Here is an 18,377-nt window from a genome sequence, read left to right on the forward strand (position 1 = left end):
CAATCTAGTTGCCCTTGCTACAATGTATAAATGAGCGTATTTATTTTCATAATGCTGAAAGAATATTCTCAGCAAGTCAATTGTATTAATTAATAACACTACATCTTAAAGAATAAAAGACTAATACCCAGCATAGCATGTTGTCTGTTGCTCCTGGTCGCTGGAATGACAGGGAAAGCCTAGATTCTATTCAAGGGAGGCTTCCAAGTAACTCCATGCGGCAGTTTTCAGACGTACAAAGTTTCCCTTTCAGGGTTCTGAGTAAGCATATCCTCTGCACAATCCGTACGTGACACCTATACGGCGTTTGGAGCCCCTCAGTGGTGCAAACAGTCAAGTACTTGGCTACTAACGGAAGACTGGCTGTTTGAACACACCCCAGAGGCACCTCAGAAGAAAGATCTGCTTCTGAAAAGTCACAGCTGTGAACCTTTATAAAGTGCAGTTCTACTCTGCAACCATGGGGTCTCCATGAGTCGAAAATGATGTGACAGCAACTATGATACAGCATTTCGTTCTCAAAGTGTGGCCCCAGGATCTGCATCCCCTGAAAGCTTGTTAGAAATGCAGACTCTCAGGCCCCACCCCAGACCTACTGAATCAGCATCTGCAGTCTAACAGGATCCCCAGGTGATTCGAAGGCACATTAAAGTTTGAGAAGCACCGCTATATGGTGAGTGCTCTGTGGAGAAAAATCCCTGAAAACGAGGTCATGACGTACTGTTTTCCCACTCTTTGGCCTCACAGTGCAGCAACGGTCTCGTTACATCACCGATTGTGCCAGGAAATCTGCCTATGGCTTTCTAATGCAGACCTGACTGCAGTTATCTGAGACTACTGGAGTTGGCTTTGTTACTGTGACTGCTGAAAAGCATTCAAAACTCCAACTCTTAAGAGTAGGGATGCAAGAATCAGCTCCAGCTCATACTGAAGCCCAACAACTAATGTTTGGTAAGCAGTAAGGTTAGTTGAGAAGACAAGTGTGTGAGGCTGTTCTAGTCTTTCCCCTCAAGAAGGCAGAATTAAGCGGTATCTGTGCTTCCAATGTATATTTAATAAATGCTTTATGTGGCGGAGGAAATGAAAGGGAAGCACTACTGGTCAAGAACACTGGGACTATTGTTCAGTGAAAGGGAAGAGCTTTGGAGTCAGACAGGACTGGGTAAGAATCCCAGCTCCATCACTTACTCGGAGTGGGGGTGAGGGGTGTGGGCTCGTTTCTCAAATCCCTGAGCCTCAGTTTCCTTATCTATAAAAGGGAAATCTTCCTGTCTACTTCAGAGTTATGTACCAATTCACTCATCAGCTATTTTCTGAGGGCCTACTAGGTGCTAGGAGCTGAGGACACAAACTGAACCAACAGAGCAGAGCCCAAAGTGCCCAGGGGAAGGCAGTGTGTGGAAAGGGCTTCGAAAGGAAGTTGGGGTGCCAGAGTCTTTCCTGTAAAAGGCAGCTGGCCCCCACCTGGAAGTCAGTTAGGGTTACCTGAAAAGTATCTAAGCTGAGGACTGACCTTTGAAGAGGAAGTAGCCAGGTGAATGTGGGGGCGGAAGGAGAGACAGCAGAGGCTAGAGGCATCAGTAAGCAAGGAGCAGATAATGAAGGGGTTTAGAAGCCACACTTAGGGGCTTAGATTTTATCCTGAGGACAATGGGAGCAACTGAAGAGTTTTCAAGTTTTAAACACGGATGTGACGTAATAGATTTACATTTTATAAAGCGGTAATGAGGCAAACGGGGCATTGGTGGTTCAGTGGCAGACGTCTCGCCTGCCATGTGGGGGAATTGCCAGCCAATGCTTCTCAGGCACAGCCACAACCCATCTGTCAGTGGAGGCGTGCGTGTTGCTATGATGCTGAACAGGTTTCAGTGGATCTTCCAGACTAAGAAGGCAGGCCTAGCAATCTACTTCTGAAAACCAGCCAACAAAAACACTATGGATCACAACATTCCATTGTGCGCGGTGTCGCCAAGAGTGGGGGACGGACAACCACAGTGAGGCAAGAGTGAAAAAGTGGCAGACAGCCCTCAATAACGTTCAATTCCCTTCTTTATTCACCTGGGCAAAAAATATAAGAGCATTCTGAAGCCATTATAAAGTCAACCCAGCCAAGAGGAAAATAATGTGCTCCTTTTTCCCTATTAGCAAAGTCAGATCACACATCTGTTGGTTGTTTCACAAAAAACAGTAGGCTGGAGGAGGAAATAGGGCTCCTTCTTTTCAACAGTGTATAAGTACCAGCAAGGAATTGTGTTACTTTCTTAAATGAAACATGTGGCCAGAGACAGGACTGTGATATGTGATTTTAGGAACCCAAGTAACTCCTTTACCAATTTCCAGTTTTCAAACAACTCTCACGTTTCAAATTTCCTAACATTTATCTCCTACATTTCATTCCTTTATAAACCACACTAAGCCCACACTGGGATTTAAAAGCCACTTACGTGAAAAATTTCATTTGGGAGTCGCAGGAAAGCAACTGGCAAACGTGCAAACCTACTTAGAATTCTATTAAAGGAAATAATGAGAGAAGTCCTACTACTAACATAACTTGTCATCTTAAAAAAAACCAAACCTGATGCCATCAAGTCGACTCCGACTCATAGCGACCCTATAGGACAGAGCAGAACTGCCCCATAGGGTTTCCAAGGAGTGGCTGGTGGATTCGAACTGCCGACCTTTTGGTTGGCAGCCGTAGCTCTCAACCACTGAGCCACCAGGGCTCCAACTTGTCATCTACTAAGTAATAAAACACCCATTACCACTGAAATATTTTATTCTTTCTTCTTAATCCTCTCCTGCATCGCTGACAGTGGAATCAACGACTCCTGTTTTTTAGTAAAATTCTCTATTTTTTGAATGTTTTATAATCACATAAAAGTATCACATATAGGAGGAATTCATATTCATGTCATTCATTTTGTTTTATTCCAGCTTTAAGCTAAAGTAAATACTCTGATAGCCAGATCAAAAAGAGAGAAATTTACTTATGTTCATCTTATGCTTTGTAAAGGACCTATAAGCTTAACTACTGCACCACCAAGACTCCTATAAATAAGATTATTTTTAGAGGTTATTACAATATACATTATGATTTTTTATTACCATTGATTGTTTTTTCACTTATATGTCATAATAAAATTATCACCTTAGGCCTCACTCACCTGAGCATCCAGTTCTACCTGAGCTTCATCAATTCTAGCATCAGGGTCTCGGTTAGCCTAGAAGAAATAATACGTCACAGTACTGAATTCTATAATCAGTGTCATTCAAAAGGAAAAATGGTTCCAGCCGACTGTTATGACAAGAAAGTTTCTCTTAGGAAAAATATGCAATATTCGCTTTTTCCAAGGTAGTATCAACCCTACAGTATTTCACACTACCACACAGCACTGTCCAAAACCAATCTGACCTGCCTGATTTTCAATTCTATAGATAAAAAAGGATACTGCTATCTAAAACAATCTATGAGTTAGCCATTAAGAGTTTAGGTCAGACATTCTGAAACATAGACACAGACCTCATCCAGCCAGAATCGCCACTGATCGCAGGAAGAATCAGCAAACACCGAAAATTATTCAAAGATTCTGGCCAGTCCAGCTGCAGATTTCTTTAAGCCATCAATCAATGTATAAATAGCCCCCACCCAGTACCTGAAGGAGAACCACCAACATCCTCTGGTAGTACCCTGAAGTATCCCCCACCACGTCATCTTCCAGGCTTGAGCCGTATTCTGCAACAAAGTAATTTCATACTTATTTACAGCCTCTTTTAGCTAGAAAATGATGCATATAATCAAATGGAAGACACATAAAGGAAGAAATATTGTATTTCGTTAAGATAAATTCTTGGTCTCTGAGCACTCTAAAGACTAAAGGCAAATGCTTTAAGTGGGCAGTTGGATGAAAATGAATTAAAGTCTTAAAAGCACTAGATTCAAGCCTAAATCATGACACAGCAATTTGGAAACGCTCTAAACCGACGTCGTTATTAATCTGTAGACACAAGATGGTACTGGAAAACCTTTTAAATACAATCGATCGTAATTTTAAACTCGTTTAGCTTTCTTTCACATTTTTCATGGTAAGTTTCCAAACATCTTCCATCCTCTAGTATTCAGAGTTTTCTTTGTGTTCATGACCCTTCCCACCCCTAAAAAAGATATTTTTCCTCTTCAGCAAATAAAATTAACTCTGAGACACAGCAGTGACATTTCATAAAATTAACTCTGAGACACAGCAGTGATATTTCAAAGTATGCCCCCCACCCCATCTCTATTTCCAGCTGTTCAACATATAACACCAGTACTGGTTTGTCCTCACTTCGATTCTGACTCATGGTGACCCTATGTACTGCCCTCCACAGGGTTCTCATGGCTGCGGCCTTTTGGAAGCAGATCACCAGGCCTTTCTTCCAAGGCACCTCTGGGTGGGTTCAAACCATCAACCTTTTGGTTAGTAGCCCAGTACTTAACTGTTTGCACCTCCCAAAGACTTTTCTGTTTAACACAAAGACCACAGAAAAGGACAGAACTGGAATCTACAAGAGGCAATGAGCCGTTTTCACTAACTCACAAACAGCTGGCATTAAAGGAAAGGAAGTATTGCTCAAAGGCACTTAAATATTTAATCATTAGTTGAAAGCAGGCAAAATTTAAAAGCCTGAATCTTCTATTTGAAAAGACCCAGAGGAGTTCCATGTTTATTTCAACCAGTTACCCAAACATAAAACTATGAATGACTCTTTGATTCCTTCCTCTACTCCAACACCTATATACAATCAACCATCAATTCCTACCAAATTATTTCTCCTCTCTCTGACTGATCCTCCTCACACCTCTCACCACCTTAAGTTGGGCCATAATTATTAAATGCCTAGCTTACCTCCCCACACAGTAGCTGCCTAACCAGCCTCTTGATTCAAATCTCCTTTCTCCCTCAACTGTTCCTTCAACACTTCATTGCCCATTCAGGAACTTGCAATGCCTTTCAATCACATTCAAACTCCTAATCGTTATGCAAAGCCCTCTGTCACCTAGCCCAACCTCACTTATTCAATTTCTCTCCTACAGTGGACATACACAGACCCTCCACTGCAATCAAGTTCTCTCTGTCTCTGGGTGGCACAAATGGTTAAGTGCTTGACTACTAGCAGAAAGGCTGGCAGATCGAACCCACCCAGAGACGCCTTGGAAGACAGTCCTGGTGATCTACTCCTGAAAGGTCACAGGCTTGAAAACCATATGGAGCAGTTCTACACTGCACACATGGGTTGACCATGAGTCTGAATCAACTCCATGGCAACTAACAACTGTTCCCTTAAGACACTCACCTCAATCTAGTCTCTATGCCTTTTGTAGATAAAGGGTACCTTGGACAGAAACACCTTCTCCACCGACCCAAAACCCACCTGTTCTTGAAAACCTGCTCAGTGCCCAACTGCACCATGAAGCCTCCCCTAACATCCAAAGCCATGACGTCTTCTCCCCTCTCTGAGTGAGTGCTTTCATTAAACATTCTGGTATTTGACTTTAGTTTAAACTTTACTATCCTTTAGCTATTGCAACTGTTCTAAGTCGTGTCGCCTCTAAACAGACTGCAAGCTTCTCAGGGACAGAAGCTGTGTTATACACGCCGTTTGTGTTTCTCATGACAACCAGCACACCGCTACACAGTACACAGCTAGTGCTTAATAACACTGCTGAGCAGGATGGTCCATAAAAAGTCCATAACCAGATAGTATCCCTTTACGGCATTCTATTTCTCCTCTAGCAGTACAAAGGCTCACTCATCAATGCCCACGTTCCCAGAAACAGATCTTTGCCTATTACATCAAATAAAGCTAAAAAGTGGTTATCTGGAATTGAGATACACGTCTCACCTCTGCCTTAGTGGTTGGCATCTATCCAACTATAAAAAGAGAAGCAGGAAAGAGATCTAGCACTTGGGAAAGGGAACTATTTAGTTGCGGTAAAATTCACTCCGTTCTGACTTGATTAGCAAAGTCATTTCTAAGACTAATAAACTAATGCCAAGACAGAGACTCATTTCTCTAGCTAAAGGCACTTGGCTTGGAGGTTTGTTGAGTGGGCTGACAAGATGCATTGTCTGGTCCTCCTCAATCAAGTAGGTGAAGAGTCTGTTGCAGGAAGGTTGACAAGAAAGGAAGAACTCTCTACCTTTACTTTTAATTTCATTTTCTTGATTCCATGTACAACATATGTTTCAGACTGAAATAGAGTTTTCTGGGTTGTTTTGTTGTTTGTTTCACAAAAAGCAAGGCATGACAAAAGAAAAAATCAAAATGCAGAGTACTCAATGCCATTAGCTAAGAAGACATACGTTTTTATCAACTCTGATTTAGAAGAAGGTGTAGGTGTCTTTTCCCAGGTTCCAAAAGGGCCCACATAAATTTAAATTTTTTTAATGAAGAAAAATCTTTTACACCTTAAAATTAACATACAAGAAAAACAATCCCTGATAACTACAAATCCTATTTAAGAGTAAATTTCACCTTCATCAGCAGCTTCCTGCCAACTACTAAAACAGGTAAAAAAGTAGTCTTTCCCTTACTGAAGGAGAAAAATGGCTTACATTGTAGCTCATTCATTCATTCATTCAACAATCACGTGTTGCCCGCCTCCTGTATCCTCCCGTAAACCCCTCGGAAATGAAAGAAGCGATCATGGTAATGAAGGAGAAGTATCACTGTGAACATTCACCTTCTTCATACACTTGTTTTATGGCTCTCAGTTCTTCAGGTGTCCTTGAAGCAATAATTTCTGTCAGTACTTTTTCATCTGTCCCGGCTCCCTATTTGGAGGTTTAATGTCAACAGAGAAAACATATGACAGTAAGATCAAGAAGGAACTTATTTCCTAGAATAGATACTATCCAAATTGCATAACTACATAAATATTACCCAACATAACATGAGCTTCTTTTGTATATGAGTTCTATTAGTTAAAGAAATAAGAAATTTCAAATTAATTTTCACTCCAAATACTATTTTACTTTATTTAATAAAAAGCAATGTTCATTGCCGCTGTGTGTATAAACATATGAAATATGATAAATTACATAATTTTATTATTTGATCCGTTTAATTCTAAATAGTAGAAGTAAAGCATTTTAATGAGACATAAAATAGTTTTTTAAAAAGGCTTAAATAGTAAAAATGAAAGCTCTACATAATTTACATGGAAGAGCACTGATATTTAAACCATCTAGCTCAAAAACAAACCACTGGCTCCAGCTTCCCAGCAGAGCCACTGGAAAACCCAGCACCAAAAGTTACAACACGTACAGCATTGCTCTGTTACTATTCCAGTCAGTAAGAAGGAACTGGGACTTACTTTCTAGATTTCTGAAAAATTTTAGTTGGTTTTCCTTTTTCTGATCATAACATCGACACTGCTAAACTAGAAGACACCAACAACTATATAGCTGAACTCAGAGAAAAAGATATCATAGTTAAGCCTTATTTTATTGCTATTTCTGTTTCTCTACCAAAATTCAAGCGCTGACAAACCTAGGTTCAGGCTCTGGCCAAATTTCAGAGCTACGTATTAGCTGCGGCTGACATTTCAGAAGCACTCTGCAAAGATGACCATTCTTCAATAACATAAAATTTTACTGATTCCAAAAGAATCATTTTAGAAAAACGAAGAGATTAAACATACAAAGGTTCCTAAATTTTGATATGCCCTCTCCTCTGTCCACTCCATAAACAAGAAACTGTGAGTTACGTTCTTTCTCTGTTGTGAAACCTCAATTTGCCCATTCAAAATCTGTTAAAGGCTGAACTATTTCCTGCCAAGGGAACGTATGTTTCAGTTATTTACTACAAATGAAATGAAAGTATGACAAGTTTTCCAGCTCCTTCATTTTAAATGAGTCCATGATATCTAGTGTTTAGAAGTATGAGAAAGAAGAAAAGGACATTAGAAAATCTTATCTTGAAAATTCTTTCAAGCTTCTTTGTACCTAAAACAATGAACGATATTGTTTCCTCATCAGGCAAGTTTCTATTTAAAAAGATAAAACACTTCATTTGTAACACTGTTACAACACATCTCAAAATTAGAAAACAGGTATGAAAATAAAATATAATAAGCTATAAAAAATACTAGATTCTTAAATAAGCCAATGTTATGGAGTTAACAATACAAAAAAATTAAATGACACACTTGTCATTTTTTCTTCTTCCTTTTCTTATTGCCTCCCATATCTTTTTGTCTTCCAAGAAATCCTCATTGAAATAATTTAAATTTTTTAAAACATAAAAAATAAGATAAAACAATTACATAAACAAAATAATATATTTCTCATGGCAGAAATTTTCCTTTTATTCATCGTTTTACCTTAAGAGCATGTTTCAGTTCATAGGCATCATAAAGCTTAGAGGGTTTCATCAGAGCCACAATTAATTTTTCAAATTTTCCAGTCAGTTCTGATTTCAGGTCATCCAGAAGATCCTAATATACACCAAAAAAACCCACATTTGTTAACAAGGCAGAAATTTAAAGGAGATTCTTCCTAAGTGTAAATGATGGCCCTTTGCTATAATGAATTCTTCTTTATATTTTAAAACAGGAGTTAGAAAGGCATGAAACATGATTTTAGAGAATTCCTAACTTGCTCACTTTTAGAACAAACTATTGCTGTCTCCAAACAGGAGTAGGAAGGCACATCAGCTCAACAGAAACCTCACAGTCCTGAATAACATACTTTTGACATCTGACCTAAAGCTAACGCAAAGCTATTTATACATCAAGGTATTAACTTTTAAAAAGATGCTTTTCTTAACTTTTTAAGAGTTAAAAAAAAGATACTTTTAAAAAGTAGGCCAAAAATATTTTACTTTCACAAATATGTTTTAAGAAACACATACCATAAGAAAACTTTTCCCAAAAGACATATAAATGTATTTCTACAAATAACAAAATCTGGCATATATCCCTAAACATAACAATTTTCTGTTTTCTCTCAATATTTAATGATGTTGTGATACATAACGGATTATGTTATTATGCTCCTCATTACTGGACAGCTGCTACTATGGGGAAATTGTGTAAATAATAATGAAAAGCAGTATTTCCTATCTGTTTGTTTCAGCATGCCAGGCAAGTAGAAATGGTGCTTTAGAATACTTCATTTTTTGTTTTTGTTTCTCACTGGAATGATTAATACAAATTTCAGAATAACAAGAATACATTTATATTTTTCATGTATGTGCTAATTCATTTAATAACGAATTCCCAATTGTCCCCCTCCTGATCCACGGGGGATACATTCCAAGACCCTCCGTGGATGCCTGAAATCACAGACACTACCAAACCCTATATGTACTGTTTTTTCCTATACATACATATCTATAATAAAGTTTAATTTATAAATTAGAGACAGTAAGAGATTAACAATAATAATAATAAAACAGAATATAACAATATATTGTAATAAAAGTTATGTGACTGTGGTCTCTGTTTGTCTCTCTTTAATACCTTATTGTACTAAGCAAATAACGGGCGGGTAGCATATACAGCGTAGACACGCTGGACAAAAGGATGATTCACATCCCTGGTGGGATGGAGCAGGATGGTGCAAGATTTCATCACGCTGTTCCGAATGGCATGAAATTTAAAACTTATGAATTGTTTATTTCTGGAATTTTCCATGTAATATTTTTGGACCTCAGTTGACTGTGGGTCACTGAAACCACAGACAGTGAAACAATAGATCGGGGGGACTAGTGCTGCAGTTTAATTCTTTCTCCTTTGAATTGGTAATCAAATAAGAACATTTTAATGAATTGGAAAGTCATTTCTGAAAATCACTGCAAAAGGAATCAAGACTGTGACTGTGTCGTGATACAACACACTGTAATACGGGTTGCTACCTACAAAATAGATAATCCTGGGTGGGAGGCACAGAAGAAAAGAGATGGACAGTTATCAGCATGAGACTCCGAGATCTCTGGCACTCTCCAGCATCAAGCAAGGAAACACATTCAAGTGAGGGTAAGCTGGGGGAATGTTTGTATACTAATAGCTAATAATTAAGGGAAACCGAAAAATAAAAAGCAAAGTGTAGAGAAGTCAGAATCACAAAATAAATGATGTTCGCAAAAAAATATTATTACATTTCAAACTAGCCTTCAAATTTATAGCTGCTCTCACATTTTATCCCGGGAAGTAGTGGGGTCTTACCCTGCCAAAGAGGGTTTTAAAAGCCGCAATGATTTCCTGGCGCTGAGCATTACTTCGGGACGTCAACAGAGTCAGGATGGTCTCCTCGTCAGTGCCTGCGATTTATGTTTAAACAATTACATCTAGTCTCCAACATGCCCTCTCTCCCGATAACCTTTGCAACTAGCTCGCCAGTTCTATTATTTCCTTATCCGTGTGAAAATATAAAATATTCATAAATACATATATTTATATAATATATATTTAAATTTACAATATATAAAATGTTCTACTTCCAACATATACTATTTGACATATTGTGAAATAGGTGGAAAAATACTCCTGACTTTTTAAAATCTAAGTGCACAGAGCTTTCCATGCAACAAACAGTTACTCAAATAACTACCATTCACAAGGCACAATGTTCTGAGTGGTATAGAGGATTCAGACAGGAGAAATATATAGACCTTGGCTTCGAGTTACAGACAGTTTACCATGAAAAATATAAAAACACACTAATAATTGTGACTTAAGGCAGAATGTGACAAGTGACTTAGGAGAGGTCCAGGTATTAAATGGGGTTCAAAGAAGGTTCTTTTAGTTGATAGAGAGGAGGAAGGAAGTTTTGGGAAAGGCTTCAAACCTGAAACGATCATAAAGGATGATACACATTTGACAGGGAGTGATGTAAGGAAGGACAGGTTTTTAGGACAAGGGAAAAGTACAGCTGTAAGAAAATACAAGGCTTTGATGAACAGCAGACAATCCAGATGCTTGGATCAGAGAACAGAGCAAACGGGAATAAGAGATGAGCCTGACCAGGTGGGGTGGGGCTACTACAGAAGGTCTGGTCAGGCCAGAAAGCCTGCATCTAATCCTGCTACAACAGGAAATCTTACAAGCTGCTCAGAATGGAGAGTGACAGATCAGAGCTGAGTTTGAGGAAAGTGGATCCTTACACATGTGCCCTAGTATGGGAGGAGCCTGAGGACAGAGTGATCAGTTATGTGTGGAAATCCTCTAGTTTTTCATGTGGCTAGAAAGGAGAAGGTGTTTCTGGGTGGTGCAAACAGTTAAGCATTCCACTGCTAATGGAAAAGTTGGTCGTTTGAGTCTACCCAGAGATGCCTCAGAAGAAAGGCCTGGCAATGTACTGCCAAACATCCATTGAAAACCCTACAGAGCACAGCTCTACTCTGACACACACACAGTTGCCATGTGATGACAACAGGGTTGACTTTTTATTTTTTAGAAGGGAGAACTGGATATCTGTTTCGGCATAGGGAACAAAGAACTACACAGCTGATCTCTCTGAGAGATACCTGCTTATCTGCTCAATTAGTTTCCATACAGGTAAAGCTGAAACATTAGGACACAAAGAGACTGAAATTTCACCTCCTGTTTATTTTTAGAGACTGAATATTCGGGATGGTCAATATTATTTTGTTATCTTAAATGTACCTTTCCTCTTTGTAGAAATTTCATGTTAAAATATTCTAAAATTAATCATATATAGATCAAGGACGTTTTGTTTGAAAAAACAAATGTCACATTTTCTGAGAACGTGAAAGTGGCAGGATTTACCCAGGCCTTTCATGGCCTTCCGAAGAGTTTCTGCATCAGCCCGCTCATCGAATCCCGGGAAGTCAGTCACGGTGCCTCTGAGAACCTAGGAAAAGGAAACATGACGGTATTACTCCTATCATGACTAATTGTAACAGCAAATCACGTTACAGTAAGCCACTTGCTTTGTATCACATTTAGTCTTTAAATAAATTTACCATTTGATAAGATTTATGACCACACTGGAAATGAGAAGAGGACCACTTGTCCATTTGTGATGTGGATGAGCAGAACCAGCTATCCTAGTCTGCCTGCAATACCAGTAGGGGAAACGCTCGCCCCAAAGGCTTCTGTGATCAAGCCCCACCAATACCTGTGGGTTCAGGGAGGGCACTTCCCTGTAGGCTTTCTCTCACTAAGTCTTTCCCCGCTTTGCTCTAAGAGCATGTTGATCCTGCATTAAAACTTGATGTCCCACCCTGAGCACTCAATTCCAAGCAATGCTCCTGACTTTTAATCTAAGCCTGTTTCTATATACTTACTCAGGTATTTTAAGATAACCCAGCAAAGTCTGAGAAGATACGGTTCACATGCCAGTAGAATACAAATCTTTGAATTTAGAACTTTACAAAAGTTTATTAGAAGATATTCTTTTTTGTAAGGTTTCCTGTTATATATTACTTTATCATATATAGTATTTTCAATCAATATATTTTAATATTTCCATCAAAGTATGTAACATCATTAAATCTTTAGGGTCAGAATGCTTTACTAATACTGAGCCATGGATCGTATCCTGGTGAAAATGCCAGTACTTCTAAATTATGCGCTATACAAAGTAATGCTCACGATTTACCTTTTACGTGAATTAGATTATTCCGTACGCACTCAGAGAAAACACTGATATGATGCTGTGACTTTAGAAATCTCCCAGCATTTACTTTTACCAATATATTTTCATAAAGTCCCTCCAAACGCCTATTAGGCTACCATTTGAAACTCAGAAGCAAACACCTGGGGAGGGAGTGGAGGAGCAGGAGGGAGTGAATATCAAGCCTGGTTTGCAATCATATGTGTTTGATTATGAATGTACGGAAGCACAGTCACCTATAAGGGAAAAAAAATTATTTTCCACCTCAGCCTCTGATTACTGCATTTGCCAACAATAACATAAAGCAGATAAGCTTTTGGCTACTACCCAAAAGATCGGCAGTTGGAATCCACCAGCTGCTCCTTGGAAACCCTATGAGCCAGGTCTCCTCTGTCCTATAGGGTTGCTAAGAGTCGGAATCAACTTAACAGCAACGGCTTTAATCCAATTAAAAAAAAGATGACAAGAAAGAGAGATAGCCCTGGGGAAGAACTCACACAGGACACCACCGGAGGGGAAATAAGCACCTGTGTGATTCCATGTCAGCTCAAGGACCTTCTCTCTTTAGTGGCTTTGAATCACGCCACCTGAAAAAATGACATTCATGAAGCCAGGAGACAGAATCAGCTATACGAGAACCTACAGGAAAACCTGAGCTCATAAGGTCCTTAGTATCAAGTGTTATGATCATGAATCCAGAAGAACACACTCCAAGAGAAGGGGGATGTTACCCAGTTTGATCTCCCAGCCCCACAGTGTGGACTGGGAGCAGCTTTCATTCCCTCCGTCTCTGAGCTAAACAAAGGACTGTGGCCAACCAGAAAAAGGAGAGGAGGAAAAGCCTCTTTCCCACTTGTCTTATGAGATGGTCATGAAACTAAGCCAGAGCTCTTCATTCTACCAAGTGGGAAATCCACCCACAGCCAGGCTAGTCTCCATTTCCACCCCATTTACAGAGCACAGATGTGTGAAGACCAATAAATTCCCTTCCATTGGTTCTATAGACTGAGTCATATGAAACTGCAGGTAAAGAATGAATATTGGCAATTTCATGTTTTAATATAATTAAAAGGAGCAAAATAAAAGAAGAAAAATATTGAAAAGGAAGTTGGCACGCTTTACTTGAGAGGATGCTCCTTCAAAATTAGTGGGGGTCAAGATTAAGTTATTTCCTTCAGGACAAATTGCCAGTTTCTCTATGTTTAGTGGAGCCACTTCAAATCAATTATGAAGACATCATCAACATCATATGAAAAATGAATAGATGTCACAAGTTATTTAATTTGAGAATTTAAGACTAACTGTACAATAAGGCATAAGAAAGTTCACCTGTGGTTACTCATTCACTCAACAACCATTTTCTGAATATCCTCCACGTGCCAAATACTGTAATAATCATCTAGGAAAAGTCTCTACACTTGAGCAGAGAAAGAAAGGCACATAAATGCTCAAGTGTGGCAGAGCATGCAAACACAAGACTTTTGATCAGGGTAATGTGGGCGCATAAAGGAAGGAGTGGTCAACTGACTGCGTTTGGGGAGGGTGACAGGAAAAAAATCAGAAAACCTTTCAGAGAAGTCTGTGCATTTGCTAAGCATACTCAGGAAAGCAGAGACGTGCAGGAGGGTTTTTCAGTACACATAAAGACAACAAAGAAGGAAACGAACTGGTGCTCTGGACAACATGTCAGTATTTCCACAGACTAGAATAAAAGGTAAGGTTGGACAGGAAAACAAACAAGGGGACGGTCACAGTGCGGGGAGAGGAGCACTGGAAAGCCATGCTAAGAAGTACAGACTTCACCCTGTAGGCAACAGGCCTGGAGGACGTTTAAGCAAAGAAGAACGATGTCAACTCTGCACAGTAATATTACTCTGGCAGCAGTGGAGACTATGGACTGGACTTCCTAAGAGTGAAGACAGAAAGACTGTTTATTTTGTTAGCTGCTGTCGAATTGGCTTTTGACTCATGGCCACCCCATGGACAAAGAAGCTAAGCGTTGCCCGGTCCTGTGCCATCCCCATGATGGGTTGTAGATGAGACTGTTGTGATCCACAGGGTTATCACTGGCTCATTTTCTGAAGTAGATCACTCAGCCTTTCTTCCTAGTTCACCTTAGTCTTGAAGCTCCATCGAAACATATTTAGCATCACGGCAACACACAAACCCCCACTGACACACAGGTTGTGGTGTGCATGAGGTGCACTGGCTGGGATTCAAACCGGGTCTCCTGCATGGAAGGTGAGAATTCCACCACTGGACCACCAATGTCCTCTACTTAAAAACTATTAACACAGGAAAAAGGTAAGGAGAACCTGATCTAAAGCAGGAAGAGTAGAAATGGAAAGGAAAAGAAACCGGGGTTAAAGGGAGAAGGGAACTGCTTAGGATGATTCGTTTTTTGGATGGGGAGGAGAATGGTTGGTTTTACATTTCACCACAGTAAAACGGAAGAGTGGAAGAGAAGTAGAAGAGAAGCAGGTTTGTGAGTTATCAGCTCACATAGGTAGTAAATCAAGCTGCATGAGGGGAGGCCAACATGCAACACAATATCAATGGGCAGAAAGAAGAGCCGGACGAGAATGAGAAGGGAAGGTCAACTACAATCAGAATCACAGCTAACAGTGCTAGCGAGGCGGTGAGCCAGGCACTGTGCTCAGAGCTTCATATGGCTCACCTCAGTGAAACTCCATTTTACAGACGAAGAAAGACACTGGCTTAGAAAGGTCTGGCAACTCACCTAAGTGACCAGCAAGCAAGTAGCTGGGCTGGGACTTGAACACAGGCCATGGGACTGTGACTCTAAGGCTACACTGTCTCGCACAAAGGCAAGGAGAAAATCATAAGAGGGTGATGACATTGTAGCCAAGGGAGACAAATATTGCAAGAAGAAAGGAAGAGGCAGTCTCCACTATGACAGGGAAGTCAAGTAAGAAGGCGGACAAGGGCCTACTGGATTTGATAATTAGGTACTTACTTAACTAGGTAATTAGGAGGTCTTTGTCAAAGATGTGGCCCTGGTGGCGAAGAGGTTAAGAGCTCAGCTGCAAACCAAAAGTTTGGCAGTTCGAATCCTCCACCCATTCCTTGGGAACTCTATGGGGCAGTTCTACTCTTTCCTATAGGGTCGCTATGAGTCAGAATTGACTCAACAGCAACGAGTTTGGTTTGGTTTGTCAAAGGTAGAATGGTGGAGATAAAAGTCTGATTGTAGGAGACTGAAGAGTGAATTGAGAGGTAGATCATCTCGGTGAAATCCCATTTTGCAGATGAAAAAAGGACATTAATGGAGAAAACTAATGAAGAAAAGGAGAAAGAGGAACAGTAGAGAGGAAGAAAGGATTAAAGTGGGCCCTCTTTAGGGAAAAAAATGACCCAGTTTAGGGAGTTCCGGCAAAATGGCGCTCTAGGCAGAAGCACCATGCCGTCCCTCCACAGCAAAGATCCGAAAAACTAAGCCGAACAGAGAAAACAACAATCCTGAAACCCTAAAACATCAAATGAAGAGATAAAGAACTCAGCCAAGCACCAAATGGAGTCAGAAAACTGACAGAGAATGGAGAGCGAGGAGAGATTCATGCAGAGCTCCCCTACCAGCTAACGCAGCGCGGATCTGCCATCTCAGACTCCTATCGGAGACCAGCAAACAGGTGGTGCGAGAAAGCAGCGTCCAGCGGGAGACAAAACAACAGGTAATTTGCAATATACGCTTTCCCACGCCCCACCCTTCTTCACTCCGACTTGGCCTCCTCTGCTTCCCACGGCCACAATCTCTTGACTGGGAAACACCAGCTGCTTGGATTCCACACACCCAAACAGGCGGCTCTCTGAGTGCCATTTGTTGGCTGCTGGTGTTGCTTTTCTCCACTTCTTTAGATTTCTTCCTTGCCTCTTCCCACCTCCCCCTCCTTTCGCTCCAGTACCTCGCTCCGTGAGCCATCTTTGCTTCTTCCTGAGGGGCTGCAGAGCTCCGGTAATTTGTGATATACACTTTCCCACTCTCTACCCTTCTTCACCCTCACTCAGCCCCCTCTGCTTCCTGAGAACACAGTCTCTTGTCCAGAAACACCAGCCAGCACTAGCTTGCTCTCTAAGTGCCATTTGTTGGCTGCTACTGTTGCTTTTTTTTCCTGCTTCTTTTGATTTCTTACTTGCCTCTCGCCACCTCCCCCTCCTTTCACTTGAGTACATGGCTCCGTGCACCACCTTAACTTCTTCCTGAGGGGCTGCAGAGCTCAGTTCAAGTGTGGAGCTGCTTCCCAGTCTAGACTGCCGTGCTGGTGGGATCCCGGGGCTTTTGTTTCTTTGTTTTGAATTGTTTGTTTCTTTTCTTTTCCTTTTCTTGAGTTGGGAGCCCTTTCTGGCAGGCAGAGCTGAGTGGCAAGGAGACTCCCTCTCAGCTTCCAAAGACCTACAGAGGGATCCCTGAGGGCATTTCTTTTTTTGTTGGGTTTATTTTTTTTTTCCCGTTCTTTTGGGGGACTTTCATGTTCTTTTTTTTTTAAATTCATTGTTTTCTTTTCCCTCTTTTTCCCTTTTTGTCTTTCTATATTGCTCAGTTTCTTGTCTCCCTATATCTTCCTTCTCTTTCTGTTCCCTGAATACCTGGCGTTGTATACCTCTACACCTTCTAGCCAGGCTGTACTGGAATACCAGAAAGCGACTTCCCCAGACCTCATAGCTGCACTGGTGGGATCCCTGGGAACTTTGTGGTTCTTTAACCTTACTGATTTTTATTTATTCATTCTTTTCTTTTTTTCTTCTTCCCCTTTCTGTTTTTCTCCATTTCATAGTCTCTCATCTCTCCACTCCAACAGCAAGCTCCCCTAGCATTCTTTTTTGTTAGTTTGTATGTTTTTGGCTCCCGTTCCTCTCTTCTCTCTACCATATCCATCTTAGCTCCACAAATAACAATCTCCCTGCTGCATCCTGCCTACCTGCACTGTGCACTTGACATCACACCACCAAGCAGCACAGGCACGGCCTGCTGGAAACTGCCCTGCACTGATTACCGACCCCCTCTGGTGGCTGTAGTAAGTGCCACAAACAGCCCGTCCCAGTAACTCCTCTTCAGCTAGACCTGCCCTGCTGTACCATATCTGAGTGACTGATCCTGCCAGTTGGAGAAGGAGGCGAAAATATTGAGCGCACAGACAAGCAAACAACAAAGAAAACACAGTCCGCCTGCTCAGACATAGTCAAACTTTTTTTTAAAAAAAGGGATGAAACAAATCTACAATCAATAAACAAGAAAAATAACTACTAAATGCCCTGAAGACAGCAGAGAATATCAAAACATTTACAAAAACTGGACAGGATGTTTCCAGTAGGTGTCCAAATACAACACCAGATGACTCTCCTGTGAAAGAAAATGTACTAGAACTACCTGATAGGGAATTCAAATCTCTAAAACTCAGAATTCTCCAAGAACTGAGGCAAAAAGCTGACAAACATGAGGAAAAAATAGACAAATTCATGGAAAATACAGACAAAAAAATTGGAAGAATTCAGGAAAATAATGCAGGAACAAAATACCAAAATAAATCCACAACTAGAAACTATACAAACACAACAATTAGAAATCCAAAAGATAAACAACAAGATTTCAGAAATGGACGGTATCATAGCAGGGCTGAGAAGCAGATTTGAAATGGTGGAAGACAAGATCAGTGGAATTGAAGACAAACACTTGGATACAACTCTGTTTCAGGAAAACTCAGAAAAAAGAACAAAGAAAATGAAGAGACCCTGAGAGTT

The 18,377-nt window shown here is 40.5% G+C and overlaps 1 protein-coding gene across 4 annotated transcripts in view; it reads right to left on the reverse strand.

Annotated features, from left to right (window-relative positions):
* ANXA5 (annexin A5) overlaps window positions 1-18,377 on the reverse strand; it is a 37,542-nt gene that overhangs the window by 9,889 nt on the left and 9,276 nt on the right. For all 4 annotated transcript variants that reach the window (XM_004386845.2, XM_023741128.1, XM_023741130.1 and 1 more), the window contains 6 exons: window positions 11,771-11,855; window positions 10,208-10,302; window positions 8,363-8,476; window positions 6,722-6,812; window positions 3,654-3,733; window positions 3,165-3,221 (listed from right to left, as the gene is read on the reverse strand). In XM_004386845.2, the coding sequence (XP_004386902.1) occupies window positions 3,165-3,221; window positions 3,654-3,733; window positions 6,722-6,812; window positions 8,363-8,476; window positions 10,208-10,302; window positions 11,771-11,855 (522 nt within the window). The remainder of the gene's footprint in view (window positions 1-3,164; window positions 3,222-3,653; window positions 3,734-6,721; window positions 6,813-8,362; window positions 8,477-10,207; window positions 10,303-11,770; window positions 11,856-18,377) is intronic.

This window comes from Trichechus manatus, unplaced genomic scaffold (assembly GCF_000243295.1).
Source record: "Trichechus manatus latirostris isolate Lorelei unplaced genomic scaffold, TriManLat1.0 scaffold00174, whole genome shotgun sequence".
Lineage (NCBI taxonomy): Eukaryota > Metazoa > Chordata > Mammalia > Sirenia > Trichechidae > Trichechus > Trichechus manatus.